At 44.4% G+C, this 24,756-nt stretch overlaps 1 protein-coding gene across 1 annotated transcript in view; it reads left to right on the top strand.

The window, feature by feature from the left end:
* WDR86 (WD repeat domain 86) overlaps window positions 1-24,756 on the top strand; it is a 292,136-nt gene that overhangs the window by 211,410 nt on the left and 55,970 nt on the right. Inside the window, exon 6 of the mRNA XM_078664348.1 lies at window positions 15,960-16,063. Coding sequence (XP_078520474.1) covers window positions 15,960-16,063 — 104 coding nt within the window. The remainder of the gene's footprint in view (window positions 1-15,959; window positions 16,064-24,756) is intronic.

Genomic DNA, 24,756 nt, shown 5'->3' with positions numbered 1-24,756 from the left:
AGGTACAACAAGTCAGGTCCCGGGCTGGCAGCCAATCACAGCGCGGCCCGGGAAATGACGTCACGGGAGTGTCCCGGGCCGGCAGCCAATCACAGCGCGGCCTGGGAATTACGTCACGGGGGTGTCCCGGGCCGCCAGCCAATCGCAGCGCGGCCCGGGACAAAGGGGCGGGGCTTAAAAAAAGCACCAGAAACGCCCCCGAATCGCGTTTTCAAGAGAAAGCGCGATTGACAGCCTCTGTCTCCCAATGGCTAGCCTCCATTTATGGAGCTAGCCAATGATAGACAGAGGCGGGTCATCACCAGACATAGAACTCAAGAGGTTTTGCTAGCGTATGCGTACTTCGTACGCATTGCTAGGCAAAACCTAAAAAAGTAAATGGCACTTAAAAATGAAGGCCCGACTGGAGCACACGAGTGAACCGCTACATTTCTATAATGGAAAGATGCCTATTCTAAAGGGTGAAGTGCAAGAGGAACAGCGATGTACTCATATCTTATACCACTTTGAAAAGTTCCCTAATATGAAGTGCTGGCCTAAGCATACTTTTCCCTCAGAAAAGAGTTTAACGGGAACTGTAGAATCTCCGAATCAGTGACGCGTTGCTCTTTGCTTCATGGTTCCTCAGCACCTTAGTGGCGAGCATTAGGTTGCTTGCTATGACGCTGTTCCTGCATTTTCAGCTTAGTGCACTGGCAGGGATGACCGATGCTTCGGGGGCTCGCTTTTAACCAGGAGCATCGAATAAATAATTAAAATGCAATAGTGCACTGTTAAAACTATAGCACACATTTAATTGCAATTAAATATAAGCTTCAATTTACTCATAAAGTGCACTGTATTTTAGGCACTTCCATTCCATAAGCTAGTAACGAAACAGGGAGATTAACGGCCTGATCGAACAGTGTCCAGTCGTGTCCAGGGCCGGACTGGGAACAGCAACTAGCCCTGGCAGATTGCTGCTCGACCTGCCCTGAGAACTGGGGGGAGGGGTGCCAGTAAAAAGCACCACTCCCACTTTTGTTACTGGGGGCTGATATTGGAGCACTGCTGCAAAACCGGCCCCCAGTGACAAAACCAGCACCCACGGCCAGAAAACCGGCCCCACCCATCCAGCCCACCGAGGAAACACCCAGTGCCCGCTAAAGCCAGTCCGGCCCTGGTCGTGTCAGAGGAAAAGTCTCAGGGCCTGATTTAGAGTTTGGCAAACAGGTTACTCCATCGCAACAGTGACCTATATAGCTCTCGCCTTATTTACAAGTACACTTGGAGTATGTTGTATGGGATATCTTGGACTAAAATCGTCAAGCAATACACAACACTTTATATGGGTATGAGTATACCGAAATGATGACATCTGGTACCAAGCGTCTGGCAACTGTGTACAAATTATAATGGACAAAACTCTAAGTAGTCACAAACACCAAAACGTTGCAACAACACAATCGAAATTGATGCTGTATGGTAACCCATAGAAGAAGAAACAGCACACACATGCAACAAACACACACTGGCCCATGCACACAGCCACTTGCGTTCAGCTTGTACATATGCCCGCAAGTGCAAGAAAACTGGACAGCAGCTGTTCAACACACCCAAGGGAAGATTTATGAAAAAGTCACGCAGTACAGCGAAGCAAGTCACCTGCATGACAGGGAAACTGAACGCACCGTGTTTAAGACAATACAGCACATTCCTGCCTTTTCCCCGGCATTGGTGCCTTTTTGGTTGGTACAAGGGTACCTGTGTTGCATGCACGATTGATTTTTTGCAAGCAGGGACACTTTTATGCACAAAAACAATCCTGAGGGGCAAAATTCCTCTTTCTATGTGTTCTACAGAATGCATCACACATAGAAAAAGGAAGTAACGAGGAGAAATAAAGATATTTCTGCAACAAAAGCCATGGGAGTTGTGTAGGGACACTCACGCAACGCCCATGGAATGCCTCCCTACTGCAGAGTAAGGCAACCCAGCGATTTGCACTGTGTTGATTTACTCCAGAATTATGGAGCCACCCAGGGCCACTCAAAGTGGCCTTGCGTGGTTACATAAATCTCATTTAGGATTTGTGTCGCTCTTGCACCACCTTGAGTGGTGCAAGAGCGATGCAACTCCGGTCGTAAATATGCCCCCTCAATATTTAGGAACGACAGTGAAGACTAAATTATATTGTGTCAGTGCAATATACACATTATATCCACAAGCACAGAAAACCATGAGAAATTGCTTGGGGATACACCTCCAATGGATAAAAGCACATGAAGCAATAAGCCAGATAAAGAGCCCACACACACCGGCTAAAATGAACCCTTTGTAAATGAAACATTTTAAGGGAAAAGGGCCAGTCTCAGGTAATAGATTCTTTAGATGTCTGCAGATGAATAGCAATTGGATGTCTAATAATTGCCTAAATCTTAATTACGGGAAAACCAAATTATTACTGTTGGGAAACAATACTTCCTTCTGGTCCCCCGCTTGGTGGCCACAAGATTCAGGCTTTCTGCCCATCCCAGTGTCCAAAGTGAAGAACCTTGGCGTTGATAATAAACTGACTTTCAAGAAAAACATCAATGCTTTGACCCCGCTTCCTTTTTCATTCTAAAGATGCTGAGGAAGAGCATCGCCAAAATCTTCAAGAACTGGTGGTTACTGCTCTTGTGTTCTCGAAGCTCGACTATTGTATTGCACTTTATGTCAACTTACAGCAGAAACTTCTAAATAGACTGCAAGTCTTGCAAAATGCTGCAGCTCATTTGGTACCAAGAATCCCTAAATACAATTCTGGCTCACTCGCCCTAGCACAGCTTCACTGGTTGCCGATACATAAGCAGATCATTTTTAAATCTCTTTGTATCACCTTCAAAGCTCTTAATGGTATTGGCCCTGACTACCTTCAACAAAAATGCATTAGGTATCATCCTTCTAAAACCTTGCGTTCCTCTTCTGCATGCAATGTCATGGTCCCCAAAATCAAAAAAGTGAATTGGGGTGGCGGACGTTTTATCTACTCAACAGCAAAACGATGGAACTCCATGCCCTTCTCACTTAATGCCTGTATAAGTCTTTATGCTTTCAGAGAAAGCCTGAAAACTTGGCTTTTCAATCAATGATCTCTTTTTGGAAGTGGTTTCTCTGCTTGGGACTGTGGTCTTTTCATATGTCTCCTCTACAGCAGGCGGTACAAAAGGGGGTGGTGATGGACGGAGCATCTGAATCAATCAAACACTCACACCCAGTCAAAAGATCTGGGTTGAATCCATCACCGTTCTTTAGCCCACTCTGCCACCCCAGGTCAGACATGGCTATATGCAAATCAGTCTGACCCTGTGCCTCATGGGAACAGTCCAGCCCGAACTGGGGTGGCAGAGTGGGCTAAAGAACGGTGATGGATTAAACCCAGATCTTTTTGACTGGGTGTGAGTGTTTGATTGATTCAGATGCTCCGTCCATCACCACCCCCTTTTGTTCCTCTACTGCAGGCAGCGCCCATACGCCCTCAAGCAGTAGTTGTGCTTTATAAACATTTAATTTCACAGCCCATCCTATAGATTGAGACACAATATGTGCACGTCATGACAGTCACATTCCTGCTGGTCCCAACATTCCCTCAATACAGACAGTCTGGTGCCCACACCTGCAACACACTACCATTGCCACTCATGTCAGTGATGGCATGGAAACTGGATTGCCAGAGGAACCAATAAACTTCTCCAAAACTCCCAACACAAATGTATTCTAACACGCAACTTGCACACCCATTACTGCTGTCTGCATCACCACAGAATGCAGCCCAACCAGAAACCATCCACGCGTCACTCAAAAAATAACCAGCACACAATGATCGTCTTGCACACAGACCACACGTCCCTGGCAAGCTGAATAGCAAATAATGATTAAATGCATAATATCAATGAGAGACACCTGCAGGAAATAAAACCACCCTAACAAATAGACCCCACTGCAGCATGTACCTGAGCTAACTTGTCACATATCTACAAGTTAGCACTTAATTTACTCAAGCCTTCAACACGGTCTCCCATCACATCTTGATCAACAGACTCCACCACATCGGAATCCAGGGAGAGGCCCTCAAATGGATTGCCTCAACATGTACCTGACCCCGCCGGCCAACACCGTCAGATCACACGGGCTTAACATCATCTCCTATGCTGACAACACTCACCTCCTCCTCTCAAGGTCAGAAGACCCCTTCACCATGAGAGTCAACTTCCACAGATGTATGATAAATGTCGCCGACTGGATAAAGGACAACTGGCTCAAGCTCAAAACGAACAAGACAGAATTTCTCATCTTTGGGAACAACACCTCATCAAGGAACAATGCATTGTAGCCTTCTGAACTTGCCCTATCCTCCACACCGACAGACCACTCCTGCAACCTCATCATCTTGGACAGCAAGCTTTCTATGAAGAAAAAGGTAAACACAGTCTCATCCGCCTGCTTCCACACCCTATGCATGCTCCGCAAGTTCATCCGGTGTCTCCCAGTCAACAACTGAAGGATAGTCATGCAGACCCTCATCAACAGCAGGCTGGACAACTCTACATAGGTATCACCGCACCCCTCCTGAAGTGACTACAGACTATACAAAACTCAGTGGCAAGACTCATCCTCGATCTCCCCAGACAGACCCACATCACACTACCTCAAGAAGCTACACTGGCTCTCAATACAGAAGAGAATCAAAGCTCGGCAAAACGAAGGACCTGCAAACATCCACAGATGACCTTCCATCAACCAACCAGACACTTACAATCCTTCTAACTCTTCCTCGCAGACCCCCCCCCCCCCTGGATCCACTGAAGGAACAGCAGAGGAAGCTTCCTCTCACACCTGGCGGGCAAAACTTGGAATGACCTTCCCCTGCACCTCAGGACCGTCTCATTGCTCGGGGAATTAAGGAGAGGACTCAAGACCTGGCTGTTCGAATGAACAGATCACCATGAAACAGCGAGCAACTTCAGCACCCAGAGCCCCTTACGGGGTGATTTCCTGCGCTTTATAAATCCTTTACTTCAGTTTTTTACTGTACGCCCATTACTAAACACCCTGCCTTTGATCCTTTCTTCACCAAGAGATGCCGCCATTCTGCCCATGGAACCAAACTTCTCAAACAGATTGTCACCACTCAGATCATAACTGTGCCACGCATTATTCCCTTCTCAATTTATTTCAATCTGGAGTCTATCCATGCCATGAATCCAGGCGTGCTGTACTAGGTGCATGGGGCAATGCTTTAAAGCAGCAGAATAAGGCACAATTACCTGTATGTGCCCTGTAGAACTCAGTGCCACCTTCAACTTAGGACTATGAGGTCCTCAATTATTGGATTCACTCAGTGGCCCAATATTATTTCATCCTATGTTCAACATTTATCTTTGCGATCTTGTCTTCCCCATCAGTGAGTCTGTGGTCACTTTACAGCCTGAGAGTAATGGCGTGTATCTTTATTTATGCATCCATTATTTTCTTCCCAAATGACACTTCTGCAAATGTTCATAATACCATTAAAGAAAGGGTGGCTGGTAGTTGCATTCACCTGTACCAGGACAAGACATGGTGTTCTTGTTTAAGTCCCCTCAGCTTGTTCAGACTCTTTTTGGCTTTCTGCATCTTCTGCCAATTCTGTTTTCTGTGACCTTGGCACGCAGGCATGGCTAGATATATTTTCCCACTTACAAAACATAACTGCCGCTTGTCCTTCCGCACACTCGGAGAGTTATGGATACATGTTTTGTTGCAATCACGTGACCTCACCCGGCACGTGATTGCCATGCCCCTGGCCGGCCCACAGTAGCTGTGCTCTAATGAAAGCTCATTGGTCGCAGCAATGAGCCACTGGTTTCGGCGCGAGTGACACTCTTGACCTGCCATACTTAGCACCCTTGAGAAACTCTGCCAGAGCAGCAGGCAGCCCACTGCATGCTCATCAGAAGTGTTTGCCCAGAGCAGCAATTTCGGTCCTGCTTGCCTCATCCTCTGCACCGTGACACACAGTGGTGTCAAGGAGGCGCTACAAATGCGTGACCTGGCATTTAAGTGCGGCGATGCGGAACGGCGCGCACAAATGCATTAGTATCACGCCTGATGCGTGATACTTGGCAGGGCGGCTCATGTTATCTTTTCCAAGTAAGCTCGAGTACAGTCGCCTCAAGAACAAGCATTTACAATGCAACGGTTTCGCCTTTGGAAAAGTTAGAGCTATTGGCATTGTAAATGACAACATTTTTATTTATGTGTTGGCTTTGAAAACATAAATAAATGGCATTGTCATTTACAAAGCCAATAGCCTAATCTCTCGCAAATGCGACACCTATTGCATTTGCACCCACACACACAAAACCGGGTCACAAGCAGGCAACAGAGGCACACACAAAAACGGGTCGCAAGCGTGTGATCTTATATCGGATTATGCACTTGGTGGCATTTATTAAAAAGTAACGTTTTTAATATTTGAAACATTCCTGCACCCTCCCCACCATCAGTGAATTAAGAGGCAAGTCGGTTGTCCTCTCTACACTATGTCTTCTTTATTCCTTATTATAGATGGAACAACGCAATAAAAACAACGACATTAAACACGAAATAATAAACAGCGCACATCGCCAACTCGTGTATTTCAGGGCGCTCTGATAAGCAACAAGGAGGCACCGTGAAATAAGATATCCAACCGTGATCACATGATTTGCCCAAGCAAGGAAGACGGACCCATCCCAGGTTTTCCAGTTTCTTATTGCGCAATTCAGTCACCAGGTGATATGGTATCTCTCTTTCCCATGCTTACATCAAAGGCTAATGGTTGTCTTGAATTCCTGGCGCATGGGGTTAGCATGTGGGCGGCAGGCAGAGACCACGTGGAGGCTCGGCTCGCTTTGGGTTCTAATGTTCAATAGGACCTCGAGCTGAGCGCAAGCCAGGCATCTGGATCAAGCCTCTGGTTCGACCCCATCTAGAGCGCGTTTCTCTCGCTGAGCGAATAAAGATCTTGAGGCACACAGACCGTGTGGGGAAATTGTTTTATGCACTTAAGAATGTGGCCAAACCCGCACTCTGCCCCAAGCACTAACGCCTATCCCCCTCCCCGAGGCTGTCCCGCTCACAGGAAAAGTACGCCGAACGCGTGCCATATGTTTTTGTATCACTGAAATACAAAAGTGATGCCAAAATATAGGGATTATGAATATCCCCCCTCGGCGGCATATTCGACCCGCCCACTGCGCACGTTCATACTTTGACAAACTCGTTGAGAACAGAATTTGGTACTCACTTTCGCACCACGTTCACCAGGACGCTACAGTCCGCCTGCAGCCACGCAGCAGATGCTGACACCGAAGAGCCGGGGGCGCCGCCGCTGGTCTGGCACCGGAGACCGATGGAAAACAGCACGGGAGCCACGAGACTGCCGCAGCACTTACAGAAACGAAAGCGGAGTGCGTCTCATTCCGAGCGACGCCGGATCCCGCGCACGATGCCCTTTAAAGATTGATTGCTCACGGGTCTTTCCAGTGACCGAGAAGTGCCGAGGGGGTGCCCCGCAGCCCCTTACTGTCGCTGGCCCTGAAGGGTGATGCCCGGCAGTCGAAACGTTCCCTGGAATGGAACGACGCCTCTCGCACGCCCCCTTACAAATACACGTACTCAAGGGGCGGAGGAGGGGACTCTGGGACTGTGACCGCTAGTAAAGTAAAAGCACGGAGCTGGGGCAGGCTATGGAGAATGATCGCTCTTTCTTGGGGGAGATCATTCATTTGTTTTTTGAGGCATGGGGACATGAGGTCATTTGCCTAGAATCACAGGATGTTGGCCGACGGTGAGACTAACCGGACTCCCCAGATCCCAAGTCGTCAGCTCTAGATGTAGACGGAGGCTGAGTGGGTTGATAGGATACGTAGGGGCCAGGGGAGATAATTAGCTTGGGAAACTGGATAGTGGTTCAGAAGGAAGCAGGAGTTTAAGTTAGGATGACCGAGGAAAGGATTAACAAGCATGAAGCACGGCGGACAGGGGGGGGGGGCGGGGCGGGAACGGTGCACGGACAGCGGGAGGGGGGGGGCGGGAACGGGCACAGGACAGCGGGCGGGAGGAGGGGGGGGCGGCGGGAACGGCCAGCACTCACCTGGACCTGGACTCCCTCCGGCGGCCGTGGTCGGCATGAAATGACGAATACAAACAAATAAAAAAAAAACGAAACTCCGCCCACCGACATAGAAAGACTTGACTTGACACAGAGACACGCAAAGACTTACCCTACTCGGCGCTAGACAGTAACAACACGGGGCAAGTCGAGAAGACATAAGACGGGGGAACAGACACAACACCACGGAGAAAGACAACAGCACCAAGACACGCAAAGACTTGAATTGGCACAGAGACACGCAAAGACTTACCCTACTCGGCGCTAGACAGTAACAACACGGGGAAGTCGAGAAGACATTAAACGGGGGAACGGAGACAACGCCACGGAGACAGACAACAGCACGGAGACCTAGCATTAGCACAAAAAAACGTTAACATGCCGAAATATGCCAAATAATTTAAACATGCCGACAAAAGCATGATGCTTACCTGGGAACCTAAAATTAGCAGTCCACTCCAACAGAAGACACTCGTAAAAAGAGAAAAATATGACCGAAGAGAAAAAAAAAAAACAACACGCCTACACACGCCCACAGCCGCACAAGGATCGCAAGGGGGCGGGATGGGGGCGGGATGAGTAAAAATAGCGGGAACGCCCACGAATCTGCTCCGGCAATGACGGACAGATCGCTCTTCCAATGGCTAGCCTCCATTTACGGAGCTAGCCAATGGAAGAGTAGGCGGGACCAAAGCCAGTATTTTCTAACATGAGATTTCGCCTGCGCGAACGCTGCTGCGCAGCTGACGCCAGGCGAAACCTAAAAAGGGCCAATCCCAGGACACAACATACCCTGATGCATAGATTCTTACATGGTTGCTGCCAGCCTTTCTCTGCTCGCCCAAAAGAGGGACAGTGTACCGCAGATCCTGACTTTGTGGGCTGCGGGGCCATGGCATTGGCAGCATGCATGCGTGGACATTGTCAGATGTTGTAGCAGGATGTGCTAAGGTACCATAAAGGTTGTTTGGAAATGCAATGTTATTACTTTTTGTGTGTTTTTCATTTTTTAATCGGTGATTCTGTACAATACCATCCTCATAAAACTATGCCTGATAACAAGTTTCCTCTCTCTGCTAAGTAGGTCATAAATGAGGAATTGCCTCATTCTAAGCCAAGTGCCATGAATGCATATGATTTATAAAATGCTACAAACCCTAATAGGACTATGTCTTAACGTTCCACTCCAGTATGTTGTTATGTTCATTGGATTAGTTGTCTACAGTGTATCTTATTATCCTGAGTGGGGTTCTATCCCATATTTTGTGGCCTTCCCACAACAAAGCCAGTCTGTTTTTTATTGGACAACCTGGTTGTAGAATTTCTGTTACTGTTTTGTGTGTAAGTCTACTTTGGGAAAGAAGCCTTCATGTGGCCACCTTCCACATCATTCAAGCCCGTTGTCAAAGTACCCAGGTGAAAAAAAGTTGCTTCTTCAACTCGAGAGCATTTGTTGTGGTTTTGGTGTTTTTGCTTGATCTCACTTGGTCTGAGGGTTTCTCTCCTAATTGTCTGTGTGTCAGCAACACAATACATGGGCAATTATTAATTTACAACAAGTTTGTTTTGGCATTAGAGGGCCTCGCTCTTGCCTGAATAGGTGTAGATTTGGCCCTTACACTGGTTGCCCTTGACCAATCAAGAGGGGGAATCAGCTTTTGGTAAATATTATGAAGGACGACTGAGCCACACCTGTCCAGGGACGGACAGCGTGGGGAGGTCCGACTACGGAGACTCCAGGAGACTCAAGGCACCTACTATTGAGGCGCCTGCATTACCTGTCTGCCCCTGTTGAGGTCCCTCTCACCAAGAAGAGAGGTAATTTTTAAACAACTACATGACTTCCCTGACTTGTAGTAACTACTGATTGGTAGCATATCATTAGAAGCACCATTCAGTGTAGATATTACACAACACCTTCACTGTTTTTACACCCTTTTCAGTCCTGAAGAATTGCCACGGTATATTTTTAACCAACAGGGCAAGAAACATGTTGACCCAGAGAGTAGAGCAGTATAGCAACTGATCACCCTTGCCACAGGGAACTGCCACTCTATAATTCTAGTTTTTTTAGCAAGGTGGATTACCAGCCAGAATAAATATATGTACTTGGAATATCCAACCTTTTTTAACCATCCACGCACTCACTGCACCACCTAGTATATACACACACACGGACCACACCCCCCACTTCATCATACGGCAAAGGAACAAAAGATCTCCGATAAAGAGCCCCTTCGCGGGTGCCCGTTGGACATTGCAGTGCCGGTCCAATGAGGAGCAGGTCCAGATGATGAAGCATGACACCTAGCTTGCTGGGTGTGTGAGGACCCTAGTTCCGCAAAAGCGGGATACCCCCATCCCACTTCCGCTTTTCCTTTCCTACCCCCCACCACCACCCTCAATACTGATCGGTGGTCGGTTACCTTTTCAGAGTAACAGCTCCCCTTCGCTTTGTTGACTATGACCTACAGAAAAGGCACATTAAACATTATTTCTGCAAGCTCTCCCTTAGGTGTTTTGCATGCTTGAGGGTGTGTGCATGTATCTCACTGTTACATGTTGGCTGAATTGTAGTAAGATGTAATCACCCCTGTGGTTGTAGGTGTATATCTGTGGAGGGAAGGTATCACCCAGTTCCTGTAGCTGTATTTCTGCATATGTCTGGAGACTGCACAAGTGTCTAGGATTTCAGTGAAATGCCACAACACATATTTTTGGAGTGTGCCATGAAATATATACTGGAATCACATATCAGCTGGATGATGAGGCAGGTGTATCTCTTGCAGTTGTACTATATGAATAGGCATCTGTGATGGTTCATAATGGTGAGATATGTGTAATCGGTGGCCCTTACAACAAAGGAAAATCCTTTTATGGCACAAACATCCCTTGGTGCTGGGTGATCTTCTGTCAAGTGTGGCAGAAGGTGATGAAACATGATAAGGGGTTTGAATCTAAAAGATGCCACATTGTTCTAAAGACAGATATTGTCAAATAGAAGTTGTGTCTCCTTTGACTCTCTGGAGGGAACAGGGTGGGACATTTTCGTTATGGACTTTTTGTGGTGTTTTGTGAGCTCGGCATGTGGAGGATGTCCTTGCTGAGGATGAATATCTCTAGAAATGATTGGGTTGTGATTAAAAAGTGCCTCCTTTAGTGTAATCTCCTTCTGTGGGTATCCTCCTCCTTAGATTCCTAGCACCTGGCATGTATATGTCGGAGATTCAGCGCTTCTTCAGGTTCTCAGTATCACCATAATCTATAGCAAGCAGCTTCCTCTCTCTTTGGGTTTGGACGGTTGACTGAAAACCTTTGAGGAAGTATGTGCAGCGTGGGGATCAGGGCAAGTATGTTCTGCCATACTGTGACGGTGGTGTTTCAGGTGCTTACATTTGAATGCCATGTTCTTGCTAGTGGACAATGATGAATTATTTGAAAGTGTTTTTCTTCTCTTGTTTTTCTGTTTTGTTTCACTCATTAAACACTTTTCTTTGACTAAGTATAGGTGTTAGGTTGTTCGTCTTCCTAGTAAATCACTTTTGTCCGTCCTCTTCTCTTCTCCCGGGCAGCAGGAAGCACACCGCATCCCAGACTCACCTGACCAATCACAACGCTGCCTTACAGTAACGTTGTGATTGGTCTGAGTGCCGTTGTTCGGCGCTCAGACAGGAGCTGGGAGGCGGTGCATGTTCTCCACCCAGGCTGTAATGCTGCCTGGATGGAGATCATGCAAAGTGAGCATGACTGTTTAGCCACCCCGAGACAGCCGTCCAAAATGCCCTGCGCACTTAGGAAGTGCTCACCACTCCTCCACCAGCTCTAAACATTCCAACCCCACCTCACCCCACAAACAACTGAGCCAGTACGGTTAAATAAAATGATAGTAACTTTGAGTTATTATCATTTTATTTTTCTATTTTGAATTGCTCAGTGAGCAGTGGGGCGACGCTCCTCCGCCTTGGTAGAGGAGACGCTACTGGTTTTCCCACAGCAACAGAAATGAATAACCAGGGGCAGCCACAGAAAAGTTTGTCTAAAGACAATGTTAGTGCATCAGTACATTACTGGATGGTCGGGCTGCTCCCCTCCTCACCCCACTGTTCACCCAATCTCCAGGACCAGGAAGTTTGTAGTCAATCTTAATGGCACACCTACCTGTCTTCTGCCAGAGGGTAAGACATTGTGCTTAGTCAGAAGGATTGTTAGAAGTCAGTCGCAGATGTGTATTCAGTTTCTAGAGCAGGACTTTGAGGCAAACCAGATCTAAACCAGTTCACTCTTAAACAGAACAACATACACTTCTCTAGGATACCTTTTCATTGAGGTTATCAAAATTCTAGCTAGACCAGTTAATTCGATTTTTTACAGCTTCAGTCTATGAGACTGTTGTAAACTTTCTGCACCAATCTATACATTCACTCTGCTGGGAATGTATTTATGCCTCACCTAGTCATTCAGCCATCTATTAATTCGTACACTTACTTTTTCAACCATTCATGTATACACTCACCCATTAATGTATCGTTCAATACACTCACACACTCAATGATTATCAGTGTACTCAGGCATTTGCTAATTCATCTATCCTCGCATTTGCTAATCATCCAGTTGTTTTCTCATTCTCACATTCATTCGCTTATCAATTTCCACAAAAGAACACACTTATTCACTAATCTGCAGATTAGTGAATAAGCACTTTTCGCACATGAAATATCCAGCCCTATTAGTTTTGCCAGTGCTTATTAAAGCAAGTGAACTTCATGCATATGAAGGATATCTATTTTTCAAAGGGACCACGCTTAGTAGATAAGCAAGAGCACAAACAGCCAGTTACATCTCTGAGAACTGCCTCCTGCTCACAAATTACTTTGAAGCCGAATATATTTACACAGAACTGCGTAGACATCAGGACCGGACTGGCCATGGTGGGCACTGGGCATTTACCCGGGAGGCTGGAAGTGTGGGGGCCAGTTTTGTACCGATGCTGCATTATCCCCCCCAATAACAAAAGCAGCAGTGCTGGGGGGTGGTTGTGTTAAGCAGCAGTGCTTCACGCTTGCCCCGCCCCCACCCGGGGTGGGAGCAAGCCCAACAAAATTGCCAGGGCTTCTTTGTGTTCCCAGTCCGGCCCTGTTGGACAGAGACATAACCTGATAAATTGTGCATTGATTTTTTGTACACTGTGAACAGAATACAGTAATGTACATGGACACTTGTACTCACATGTATGTGCGATCAGTGTCGCCGCACCAAGCACTAACTTCAGGGGGCGTTGTGTTGTCACATGAAATAGTGGATTTGAAAGGACCGGCTGCAGCATTCCATATCTCCTGCAATTTTCAAGCACCAATAAAAATTTCTAGAAAACTCTGGTGATTCATGGTCCTGCTGGGAATCGATAAAGTGGTCCTGCTGGGAATCGATAAAGTGGTCCTGCTGGGAATCGATAAAGTGGTCCTGCTGGGAATCGATAAAGTTCTGGATAGTGTAAGCTTTGAATCATAAAGTAGGACAGAGGGTTAATATGCCTGCTGCAAAGCATGTGTACCATGCAGATCACAGAAGTGCATATAATGTGAATAGTTCAGTGGGTTACTGATTTTGTCGGAGAGATCCTTTTATTACTTGCAATTTATAAATTAAAATCCTAATAAAGAACAGTGAGCTATTAACTGTCAGAAAAGAGCTGCGTGCAAACTGAAAGTTATGGGTGAAAGCGTTGGTTACTCCCCTAGACTTTCATTATCCTAATGTTGCAAAAATAATTAATTTGGGTAGAAATGAAGTCTTATTAGTGAAACAATGGTGGTATGTTTTAATTTCTGAGTTTATGCTTCTCCAGACCATCCACTCCAAAATGATACTGCCTACCAGTATGGATGTCCTATGTAACATTTTGTATACAGTGATTTACACACGTGTGAGTCTTTGTCTCTGTGTAAGTGTGTGTGAGATGTAAAGTGCTCTGAAACCCTACACTGGCATGAGTAGTGCTATAAGACAAACGAAACACATGTGAGAAAGACAGTGGTTATGAAGACTTGAGGGGCACTGTTAAAGGGTGGTAAGTGAGAGAATTTATGGAGAAGGAGGTCATTAGGGGGTGCCAACAAACATACTCACACTGGGCGCCACCTGCGCTAAAGCCCGCCCTGTATGGATTTTTATTATTTATTAATTTATTTGTATTGGAGTTTCTGATGTAGCATGAGCTATGACTCATGTGAGGGACATCAGAAACTTTTACAAAACGTAGGAAAAATGCAGTGGTACAAACAAATACAAATAAAAACAAAAAAACATACCTCTCACTTGTTTTTCTGCACTTCATGCCCAAGGCTCAGTGACAAAAGCATGGTAAAAGCACAACTCTTGTCCTTACATGCAACATGAAAACACTAGTGGCATAACGCACCCTTCCACCAATCCACTCCCTCTGAAAAGAGTGCTTGCCGTGCCATCCGTCAACAACTAATACGCCTTAACAATGCAACTCCACTATATTGCAATACATTAAGGAGATCTGTTCCAAGATTATATTTTAAAAGATTGAAAGGTGAAGCAGTCTTGAAGTGAGCTCGATGAGCGATCCGAATTCTAGGAGTATTGCCATGGACGTCAATTCACCAAAATGCCAGTGGCAGCAAAAGTGACACTGCACACCATTTGACCTTTACTTTGACTCACACAAACATGCTTACACATACTAACACATTCTCACACTCTCACGCACATAAACACACACTCACCCATAAGCATGCCCACAACATACATTTAACAGAATTTTTTATTTACTATAGCTTGCAGATAGGGTCATATTCCAGCTATTGCGCTCCATTTTGTATTACACTAATAGAGAATAATATTCTTCACTATTTGTGCAATCAAAAAATTGACAGAAGCCAGGCAAGTGGAGCTCCAACCAGCATCCATTAGTAAGAGCTGCCTCTTGTTTCAGCACTGATTTTGCCACCTCTGAGGCCAGGAGCTGCAAGGGGCAAGCCAGGGGTCGCAGCTGCAACCCCTAAATGACGTCCATGAGCATTGCCCAAGAAAGAGGAGCTCAAAACGCACTACGTATTGACATAGCTGTCTTAACAGCATTATAGTCCCCCAGACAAAGCAGTGCATTTGGCCCTGCCTACACAACCACACACAGGAATAAAAATGTTTAATATAAAATAAGTGTTAAATTCTGATCTGCATGGGCCTCTATGCTCGTGGGGTCTCCGGGCAACTGCCCAGCATGCCCATGTGTTAAGACATCACTGAGTATTGAGGCATATTATGTGTATATGTGTGTGTGGGGGTGGTTCTAGACCAATTAAATTAATCTAAAGACAAAATGTTTACATGAATCTGGATGTCCTCATCTATGCATGCTCCCTAATTCAACTCTTGCTCTACTGTGCTCTACAAATAATTGTCTTTGTTCATTACTTCTGTTACCCTGCACGGTGACCTTTACTCTTGCACAGAGATGCCTAATTTGTGAGGAATGGAGTTTTCCGAGTGTCTGGCTTTTGTTTGTAGTCCTTCTGCAGCGCTGTTCTGATTATGTCACTCTCCCTTGTGTCTGTGCTGGTCACCTCTGTCCTGTGTGTAAAGCTTTAGCTATGCAGGGTGTACTAATTACAACTCATGTTTAGAATTTACTGATGTAAGCATTCTAATGGTCATCACATTACAAGGAAATATGTGTAAATGCTGTCATAACAAATCAAAAAACAATTTACTTGTATTAGAAATTGCTTACTTGGCCGGTATTTAAACTCATTATTTGTTGTTGTCCCTCTAGTATTTACAGGAAGTGGTGATGCCTGTGCCAGAGCATTTAATACAAAATCGGGAGTCCTCCAAAGCGTTTTCCAAGGGCATTCATTCATTATAAATTGCATTCAGGTAAGGCACACAAGTTAGCTTTCAAAAAGAAGTATGTTGACACCAGTGAGTGGGTACAGCAGATGTGATTTGTTTAGGCATGACCTCCCAAGATGTTAGCACACATAGGGGCATATTATCAAGGAATTTATCTCCGCTTTTTTGGCTTTAAGCCAAGAAAGCAGAGATAAAATTATCTCCCTATCAGCAACAGGGTGCTAACACGCAAATTTGCATGTTAGCACCCTTTTTCTCTATGCTTCCCCTTGCATCTCTAATGAGCTGCAAAGGGGGCGTTCCAGAGAAAAATAATAGGAGAAATGTTGTTAAGCGACATTTCTCCTATTATCAAGGATTTCGCTAACCCTGTTAGTGATAAAAAAAGAAGCGCTAACCGCGGTTAGCGCTGCTTTTTTTACACCTGGTTTTTTCCTTTCTTAGCCATGATATCCTATGGAAGGTGGATATCATGGCTAAGTTTGTAAGCCCATAGCATCAAGCTAACGCCAAACTTCGAGAGATTATCATTGGTTTTCCAGCGATAATCTCTCATTTGGCAGTTAGCGCGAGGATTTTTATCACTTCTGAGATAAACCTTGCTAATAGCAAGTTATCTCTGCGATAATTTCCGGCGATGCTTAGCGATACAAAATTCGTTGCTAAGCATCGTTAGTGATAAATATCGCTAATCATTGGTAATATGCCCCATAGAGCCCTATTCTAAGAGGTGGATCAGACAAAGCATGGTTATGGGCAAAATACCTCCATTTATGCCTCCCAGAAATTCACAAAAGGATTCCTATGAGGCGTAGATGAGGAGAAATCTGCAGTCGTAAATCCCACATAGGTGGTGGTCCAAGGCATGGTTTACCATGCAAGTTTTAGAAAAAGCATGTACTTTTGTGAGACTTCTGAAATTCCAATTCCACCCTTTCCCACCCTGGAAATGGTCATAAAGTTTTTTCATGCAAGAGCTGTAGTACCTCTCATTGCAGGATGGAAGGCGAATATGTCACCCCATATTTAGCATGGTCTGCTGAAGAGGGCAGTGCGGGATCAGTATGGAGAAATGTTTACCCACAGGTGAAAAAGGGGAAAAGTGTGCATTTACTCATGGGGTCCTATTGCTCCTGTACATGTTTCTGAGCTGTGTAGAATTCCACACAGCGTAGAATCTCACAGTATATGTCACATGACATTCACATCTAAAAACCCTACACCTGGTGCAGTTTTCCAGGCATCCTTCTGGGAACCTTAGTGCACAGAAAAGAATTGTTCTCAGGAGACTTGTAAATCTCAGCCCATACTTATACTTTTTACTTCCTGAAGAGAGAACATACATTTTGATTATTTTTCAACATTCGGGGCCTGCTTTAAAAAGATGGTTTTGTGAGTAAGTTTGACCTACTCATGACTCTTATCTCTTTTCCTCAATATCCCTATTAGCCCCACTTAAAACAAGCATTTGCAATGCAATCGGTCTTGCCTTTGGGACCTTATATGTATTTAGCTATGTAGCACTTTAGCCTGTGCGCTGAAACATCCACTGTTCTACAACATAGAGTGAAAGTAAGCACCAAACTGCGTGACCCGCCAGGTATGGGAACACATGGAGAGAAATATTGCCTTTCAGCGGGAAATGGTATTGTCCAAAGCTCTGTTTTTAATATCAAAATCAGGGCCTTCGGTGGTCATTATCACTAAAAATACAAGATTTGAAAAAAATATTATTGTCTACGGGTGAGCGTGGAAGACAATTTCTATGCACTGGAATCTAGAGAATGCTGAAGTGATTCTGGGATTTAACTGACCTCTGCTGGTCGTTATCTATCAGGAAAGTTAAATAGAGGCAGTTGCCAGAAACATTAAAAAAGAAAGTCCCTCAGCAGAAAGCAATACTGGTATTTTACTGACCTCTACTGGTCGTTTTCTATCAAGACAGTTAAATAGAGGCAGTTGAAGAAGCAGGAAGCAATTCTGGTATTTTACTGACCTCTACTGGTCGTTTTCCATCAAGACAGTTAAATAGAGGCAGTTGAACAGAAAAAAAAGTCCTTAACCGGAAGCAGAAATGTCCTAGGGCTGATCTCCGGAGCCCACAAAGTACATACACAGATAAGTATATACTAAAGTATATAGAAGAGGTCTCGAATGCTCGACCTAAAAAAAAAAAAAAAAAAAATTAAAAAAAAATAAATAAATATATATATATATATATATATTACCTACTGGCGGTCGCCAGTAGGTATATATAGTTAGGATTTTTTCTCTATGGGATTTTTGAAAATTCTATGTCTAATAACTTTGGTGTTTGTGGACGGAATTGGCTGAAATTTTCAGGAAAATGGCACATTTTGTTTCTGAGCAGCCCTTGAAAATTTGGGGGGGGTTCGTCAAGGGGGGGCCGAGAAAAAAGGGGGGTCCCAAAACGTGTTTTTAACATTGAGTTTTCCATAGGGCGGTTGGCCTCACTTTTAGCCCGAACGGCTGAATGGATTTGCACGAAACTTGGCAAAATTGTAGGGACTGGTAGCCCGATGTGCCTTTTGTAGGTCTCAATATATGTGCTCCAGTGGATTTTGAGAAATTAACGTTTAAAAAAAGATATATATCTGTAACAGCGGACCTGGCAGTGTCCCAGGACGCGTACTTTACGCGCAACGGAGCTTTGTGAAGCGAAGCTGATTGGTTCTCTGGCGTCTGTCAACATTCCAAAAAGTCCGTAGCGGCCGCCATCTTGTCTCTCGGTAGGATCGAGAGACAAGAGGAGGTCAAAACAAAGGGGGAAATAACTATAAGGGGGCATAGTAGATCCTCGCTGACCCCCTAGGTTTGATGTGGAGGTTTTAAAAGGGCCCCGCGGGGCAAAAAATAATAATAATAATAATAATCGAACGGCTGAATGGATTTGCACGAAACTTGGCAAAATATTAGGGACTGGTAGCCCGATGTGCCTTTGCTAGGTCTCAATATATGTGCTCCAGTGGATTTTGAGAAATTAACGTTCAAAAAAAGATATATATCTGTAACAGCGCTCCGCTTCGCGTAACGGAGGTTTGCGAAGCTGATTGGTCATTCTGTCACTGGGCTATAGTTGGGCTACATCTGGCTGATATTTGGGCTACATTTGTTTTTTTGTGTGTCTGGCGGCCATCTTTGGGCTACATTGGGCTACATTGGGCTTCATTGGGCTTCATTGGGCTACATTGGGCTACATTTGGGCTCCAACATATATATAGGCCAATGTAGCCCAATATATATTTTTCAAAGTTAATTTTCGTAAAAACCACTGGAGCATATATCTTGAGACATAGCAAAGGCACATCGGGCTACCAGTCCCTACAATTTTGCCAAGTTTCGTGGAAATCCATTCAGCCGTTCGAGCTAAAAGTGAGTCCAACCGCCCTATGGAAATGAAGGAAATGAATGGGTAATTTGTAATTAGCAAATAGCTCATCGCAAACTAGGAATGGTAAAGAATCGCTATTTATTCCTTAAAGTTCGCTATTTAGGAAATGCAAAAAACTTTGATGATACATATGGCGGTTCATCTCTAACAAGATAAGAAGCATAGGGATACATTTATGATGACTGGCGCATCACCAGGGATGTGTTAGTCATTCTGTGCCGCTGTTCCGTCACCTATGGTGTGCTGCATTTACAATGCGGCGCATCATGGGGCAAAAACAGCACAGATGCGTGATGTATCTGTGCCGTTAAGGTGGCGCATTGCTGGAGTTGTATCGCAAGTGTAATGAAGCTCCAGCAAGGGTCGGGGGTGCCCCTGTCGCAGGGTTTCTGTTCTCACACAGAACTGTGGACAGAGGATTGGAACCTCGGCGAATTAGGGTGTCCCAAAACTCACGTTAGTAATCAAAAACTCCTTAGCAAGCTAGGTACAGTGTCACATTGGATATAACAAACTCTCAATGTTTAGACAATCCAGAATATGAACTTATAGTACCTCAGGATACGTGGAACTCATGAACAGTCGGTCGTTATATATTTCTTAGAAACCAGAACATGGAGTTAAGAAGAACACATGTGTATTTGAAATGTTTATTTACTAATGCCGTCTTCTCAGGCGTAGTATCTTAGATAATAGAAGTACACATATTATCAGTAGCAAAATTACCAGCATAGTTACTAGTACATAAAAAGCGAATGGTGATAGTATGTTAACATGCTGTAAATGAATAAGAGTTAGCAACACTTATAAGCAGCCGCGGGCCGTGGAGGGAGTTACGGTGAGGCAGGGAGGCGGGGAGGGGGAGAAGCAGGGTGGAGAATACAAGTACACATATTATCAGTAGCAAAATTACCAGCATAGTTACTAGTACATAAAAAGCGAATGGTGACAGTATGTTAACATGCTGTAAATGAATAAGAGTTAGCAACACTTATAAGCAGCCGCGGGCCGTGGAGGGAGTTACGGTGGGGCAGGGAGGCGGGGAGGGGGAGGGGCAAGGTAGAGAGGGCTCCACCCTGCTTCTCCCCCTCCCCGCCTCCCTGCCTCACCGTAACTCCCTCCACGGCCCGCGGCTGCTTATATCTCACCCTCCCTAATACACATATTATATTATTTGCTAAGAAGGTCTCTTTGTGTTGGTTTAGGGCGTGCCCATACTTTAGTGTCTTAGATTTGAAGGAATCACATCAGCATACACCAGCTCTCTCTTCATGTGAACCGCATCAACTGTTGTGTATGTGTGTTCGGCAAAGCAATATAAAACCCGCCTCATGCCCAGAATTGGCAGAAGTTGCACTTATGTTATGAGTATGAAGTCGTGGAGATCAGACCTCATAACAATTCTGTATCGTGTTGTTCTTGAAACTTTAGCACTCGCTGTACAGATATAGTTTAACAAGCAAAGCAGATAGTAGAGCAATAACATATTATTCTCATGTAAACCACGATGAACTACTAGGTGGAAAGCTAAAGCAACAACTAAGTGTCGTGTGCAGAAGTTGCAAAAAAGGAAAAATGGCGTTTAAACCGGTAATGAGCCCATGCTAACTTAACACAGTGTAAAGATATCCAGGACCTAGATGACACCTCCCCATGATCCGGAAACGAACTGAATAAGATAATAGAAGTGCCATCTCATGAGAGCAGATTGCAAGTTTATATGTGGACGGTCCGCAAGGTAAAGCATTAAAAACTAGGAAAATTTAATGCTAAAGAAAAATAAAACAGCCAAGTACTTTATCGAGTCTTAAGCCAATAGGCAAGGTAAATAATAAAAACTTGACAAATAAGTCAATGAATTGTCAATGAAATGCTAGTACTCAGCATATCAAACATGAAAAAGGTCTATGACATAACTGTGTATGCAAAATAAGCTGCAACAGCCTCCAATAGGAAGTCACCGTCTTCATCCGAAAACAGTTCAGCCATCCAATTTAAAAGCGGAAAAGAACATACGTGCTCTCCCAGCACCGGATCCTCTATCACCATCAGAGGACAGCTCGGTGGGTTTTCAAGAAAGCTCTGTTCCAAGAAAGACTGTGCTGCCGCCAGTAAATTCCAGGGACCAAGTAGTCCATGCATCAATGCCACAGCCATAATCCTTTCGCCAGGACAAACCAACTCGTGAGTAATGATAGGAGTCATCAGCTGATTAAAGTCGACGTCAGGAGAAACCGGTCCGCAGAGACACAAATCAATGGCCCAATCGAAATCACAGGTCAGGCAGTGAAATACAGGCTGGACACAGGTGAAGTAGGAGAATCGAAAAGATAATCCATATGCCGTGCTTAATATCGCCAACGGCATTGTGCCATAATATTCTAGCATGCGATTGCGGAACAGTGTCAGCAGCTGCAGGGTGGGAGGTTGCATAGGAGGGACATCCATATTTAAAAATGTAAAAAAGCACAAGAGCGTCCGCTGGTAATGCAAGTAAAAATGCCAATCCACGAACCAGAGTGGAGAAAATAGAATGAAAGGAAGCAGGGATGACTCCAAAGATTTTCTCAAATGAAGTCACGAGACCACTGGTAACAACTTTAAAAAAGTGCGCCAGGGTCTTTGTGGAGGATGCGTTAAAGATAGTCGGAACCATCTTGCTGAAATTGAAAGGCAAATCTGAATTAAAAGTATTCCTTTTATCGTAACAGTAAGTGAACGGGTTATTTGCTGCAGAAATTTTCTATTTCCTCCCACACATGAACATAGGGAGTTTTCAATCTGGCCACAAATACCAACCTTGGGACAGATTTCAACGGCATGGCAAGAATAAGAGCTCTTTTGTCTCAGAGAGAGGTGGCCTTGAGTTCGGCCCGTGAAACTTTCGTGCTTCACATAGCGAACACCCGTACAGAGGTGCAGACCCTTTTCAATTAACTCAGAACAATCTTCATTATTGAGCATCAAATAACTACCATTTTCCAACAACTTGAACGTGGGGATGATAGCAGGAACTGGCGTGCTTTGCAACACGCAAGCCATATTTGGTTGGTGTTTGTTGCATGAACCGTGTAACTGTATGTGCCTACACATTAGTGAATGATCTGGCGTCTCAGTGCATTCCTCTCCATTCAGATAAACTTCTTGATCATCTTTGAAACATCTGTATGTGTATGGAAGCGACCAGACCTCATGAAGAAAAGCACTACCTAAAGGTTCATAACGACCTATTGGTATATATTTCATACAATTTGAAAACTTATATAAAGCAAAAGGCAGCGTTATTAAACCGTGGATAAGGCACGTTGCCAAAAAACCCGCAATCCTCTGCTGATGATGTCACTGAGCATGTCATGAATGATGTAATATGTGACATCATCAGCAGTGGATTACGGGTAATAGTATCTCTAGTTTACTCCCCTATAGCTGTCTTTCTTTTAACATAAGTGTCTGTTTCCTTCCCTTATACTTACTGTTTTTGGTTCGCTTCTAGTTCGCGTACCGGCGAGCGAACTGGGAAGCGAACTAAGAGAAATAGAGGTTGGCACAGTTCCAAATATTGTACCAATTTTTTAATAACGGGGAGGTAGTTCTGAAAAGAACTTTTTTTTATTGTTTTTGTTGTTTTATATTTTTTTTATTATTTTTCGGAACATTTTTTTACTTTTTTTGAATTTTTCTGAAGTTTTATATTTTTTGGGGTTTTTCTTGGAGGGGGCAATGAAAACGATTCATTGTAAGGGGCTCAACAGGAGCAACAAAACAAAAAAAGAAGTATTTATTATTTTGGGCGTTTCGTACAAACTTGCATATGATAGTCAATAGCTCTGTTGATCAGAGTGATGCTTTTTTCTCTGTTTTACTTCACCAAATTTCATTTGTATATTTGGCACCATCTCCCTGCCCTCTGGTCCCGTTACTTCCGGTACAACAGATCTTCTGGCCATAATAGGGAGATTATCTAGGTCGTTCCGAAACTGTGCAGCACTGTAGTTGTTAGGATGCCACCTAGTCATATGGCGATGCATTGTGTAGTTTCCGAAACTGTATTTTTTCTCGGTTCCTCTGGACAGTCTATCTTGACATATAAGGCAAGTTACGTATCTTGCATTTACTTTTTTCTGACCTTTGGGAATTTTAAAAAATTGCCAAATGAAGTTTTCTTTCCGGTGAGACGTCCTGGGCTGCTCAGGCAAAAACTGCCTCTCTTCGTGCTCGTCGTCCTGTTCCTCTTCTTCTTCTTCTTCTTGAATTATAACTTGAGCAGGTGGTCCACTCTTCCTTGGATGTGGTGGAGGTGGTGGGGAAGCACCAGCTGAAGCTACTAAAGAAGCCATTGCTCAGTGATCACAAAGGGTCTTTCTCTCACAATGATGAAAGTCAGAGTGAGGAAAGAAGGAGGGATTTTCATCATTTGGGAAAAACAAGAGTTCTCAACCAATCAAAAGTGTTCATTTTAGATTATATGACCTAGTCTTACATCATTAGGAAACCAAAAGTGAAATGAACCAATGAAAAGTGTTATTACCAAGTCACATGACTTGCTGTGTTTACGTTAAGCGCTTTGCAGGGCCTCCCGGTTTGCTTCCAGAAACCTGCGCTTTGCGACTCGCTTCGCGTACCAGTTCGCTAACGTAGCACGTCATATGACGTATCACGCGACAACGTGAAACGTCATGCGGACGGGAGGCGTCACGATGTTGTTTTCTAACGCGGCACTTGCGGTAAAGAAACGTTTACCGGCTCGCGGTCTATTTCGCGGCATCAAGGTCAGCTAACGGGAAGCTTCCCGATTCGCGAAGCGGGAACGAAGAAAAAAAAATATTTAAAAAAAAAATTATTCATAAACATATAAAATATATTTTTGGATTTAAAGAAGAATACATTTTACAGCTACAGATATTAGCTGTTAAAAAACCAATGAAATTCACAGAAAAAACCATAGGTTATAGACCATATATAGTTAGGAATTAGCATTTACAAAACCTTGAAAATTCACTGAAAAAACCATAGGTTATAGACCATATATAGTTAGGAATTAGCATTTAGAAAACCTTATTTTACTCACACAAAACCATTGAAATTCCATATATAGTTAGTTGCACTAACTATATATCGCGCACCCGCAATCCACTGCTGATGATGTCACATATTACATCATTCATGACATGGTCAGTGACATCACTGATGACATCACTGATGACATCTCAAATGACATCACTGATGACATCACTGATGACATCTCATTTGACATCAATGACCACATCACTGATGATATCATTCATGTGACAATACAATGCATCTC

Source organism: Lissotriton helveticus, chromosome 10 (genome assembly GCF_964261635.1).
Source record: "Lissotriton helveticus chromosome 10, aLisHel1.1, whole genome shotgun sequence".
NCBI classification, from domain to species: domain Eukaryota; kingdom Metazoa; phylum Chordata; class Amphibia; order Caudata; family Salamandridae; genus Lissotriton; species Lissotriton helveticus.
The sequence above is the reverse complement of the archived record's forward strand: the minus strand, read 5'-3'. Positions and strand labels throughout refer to the sequence as shown.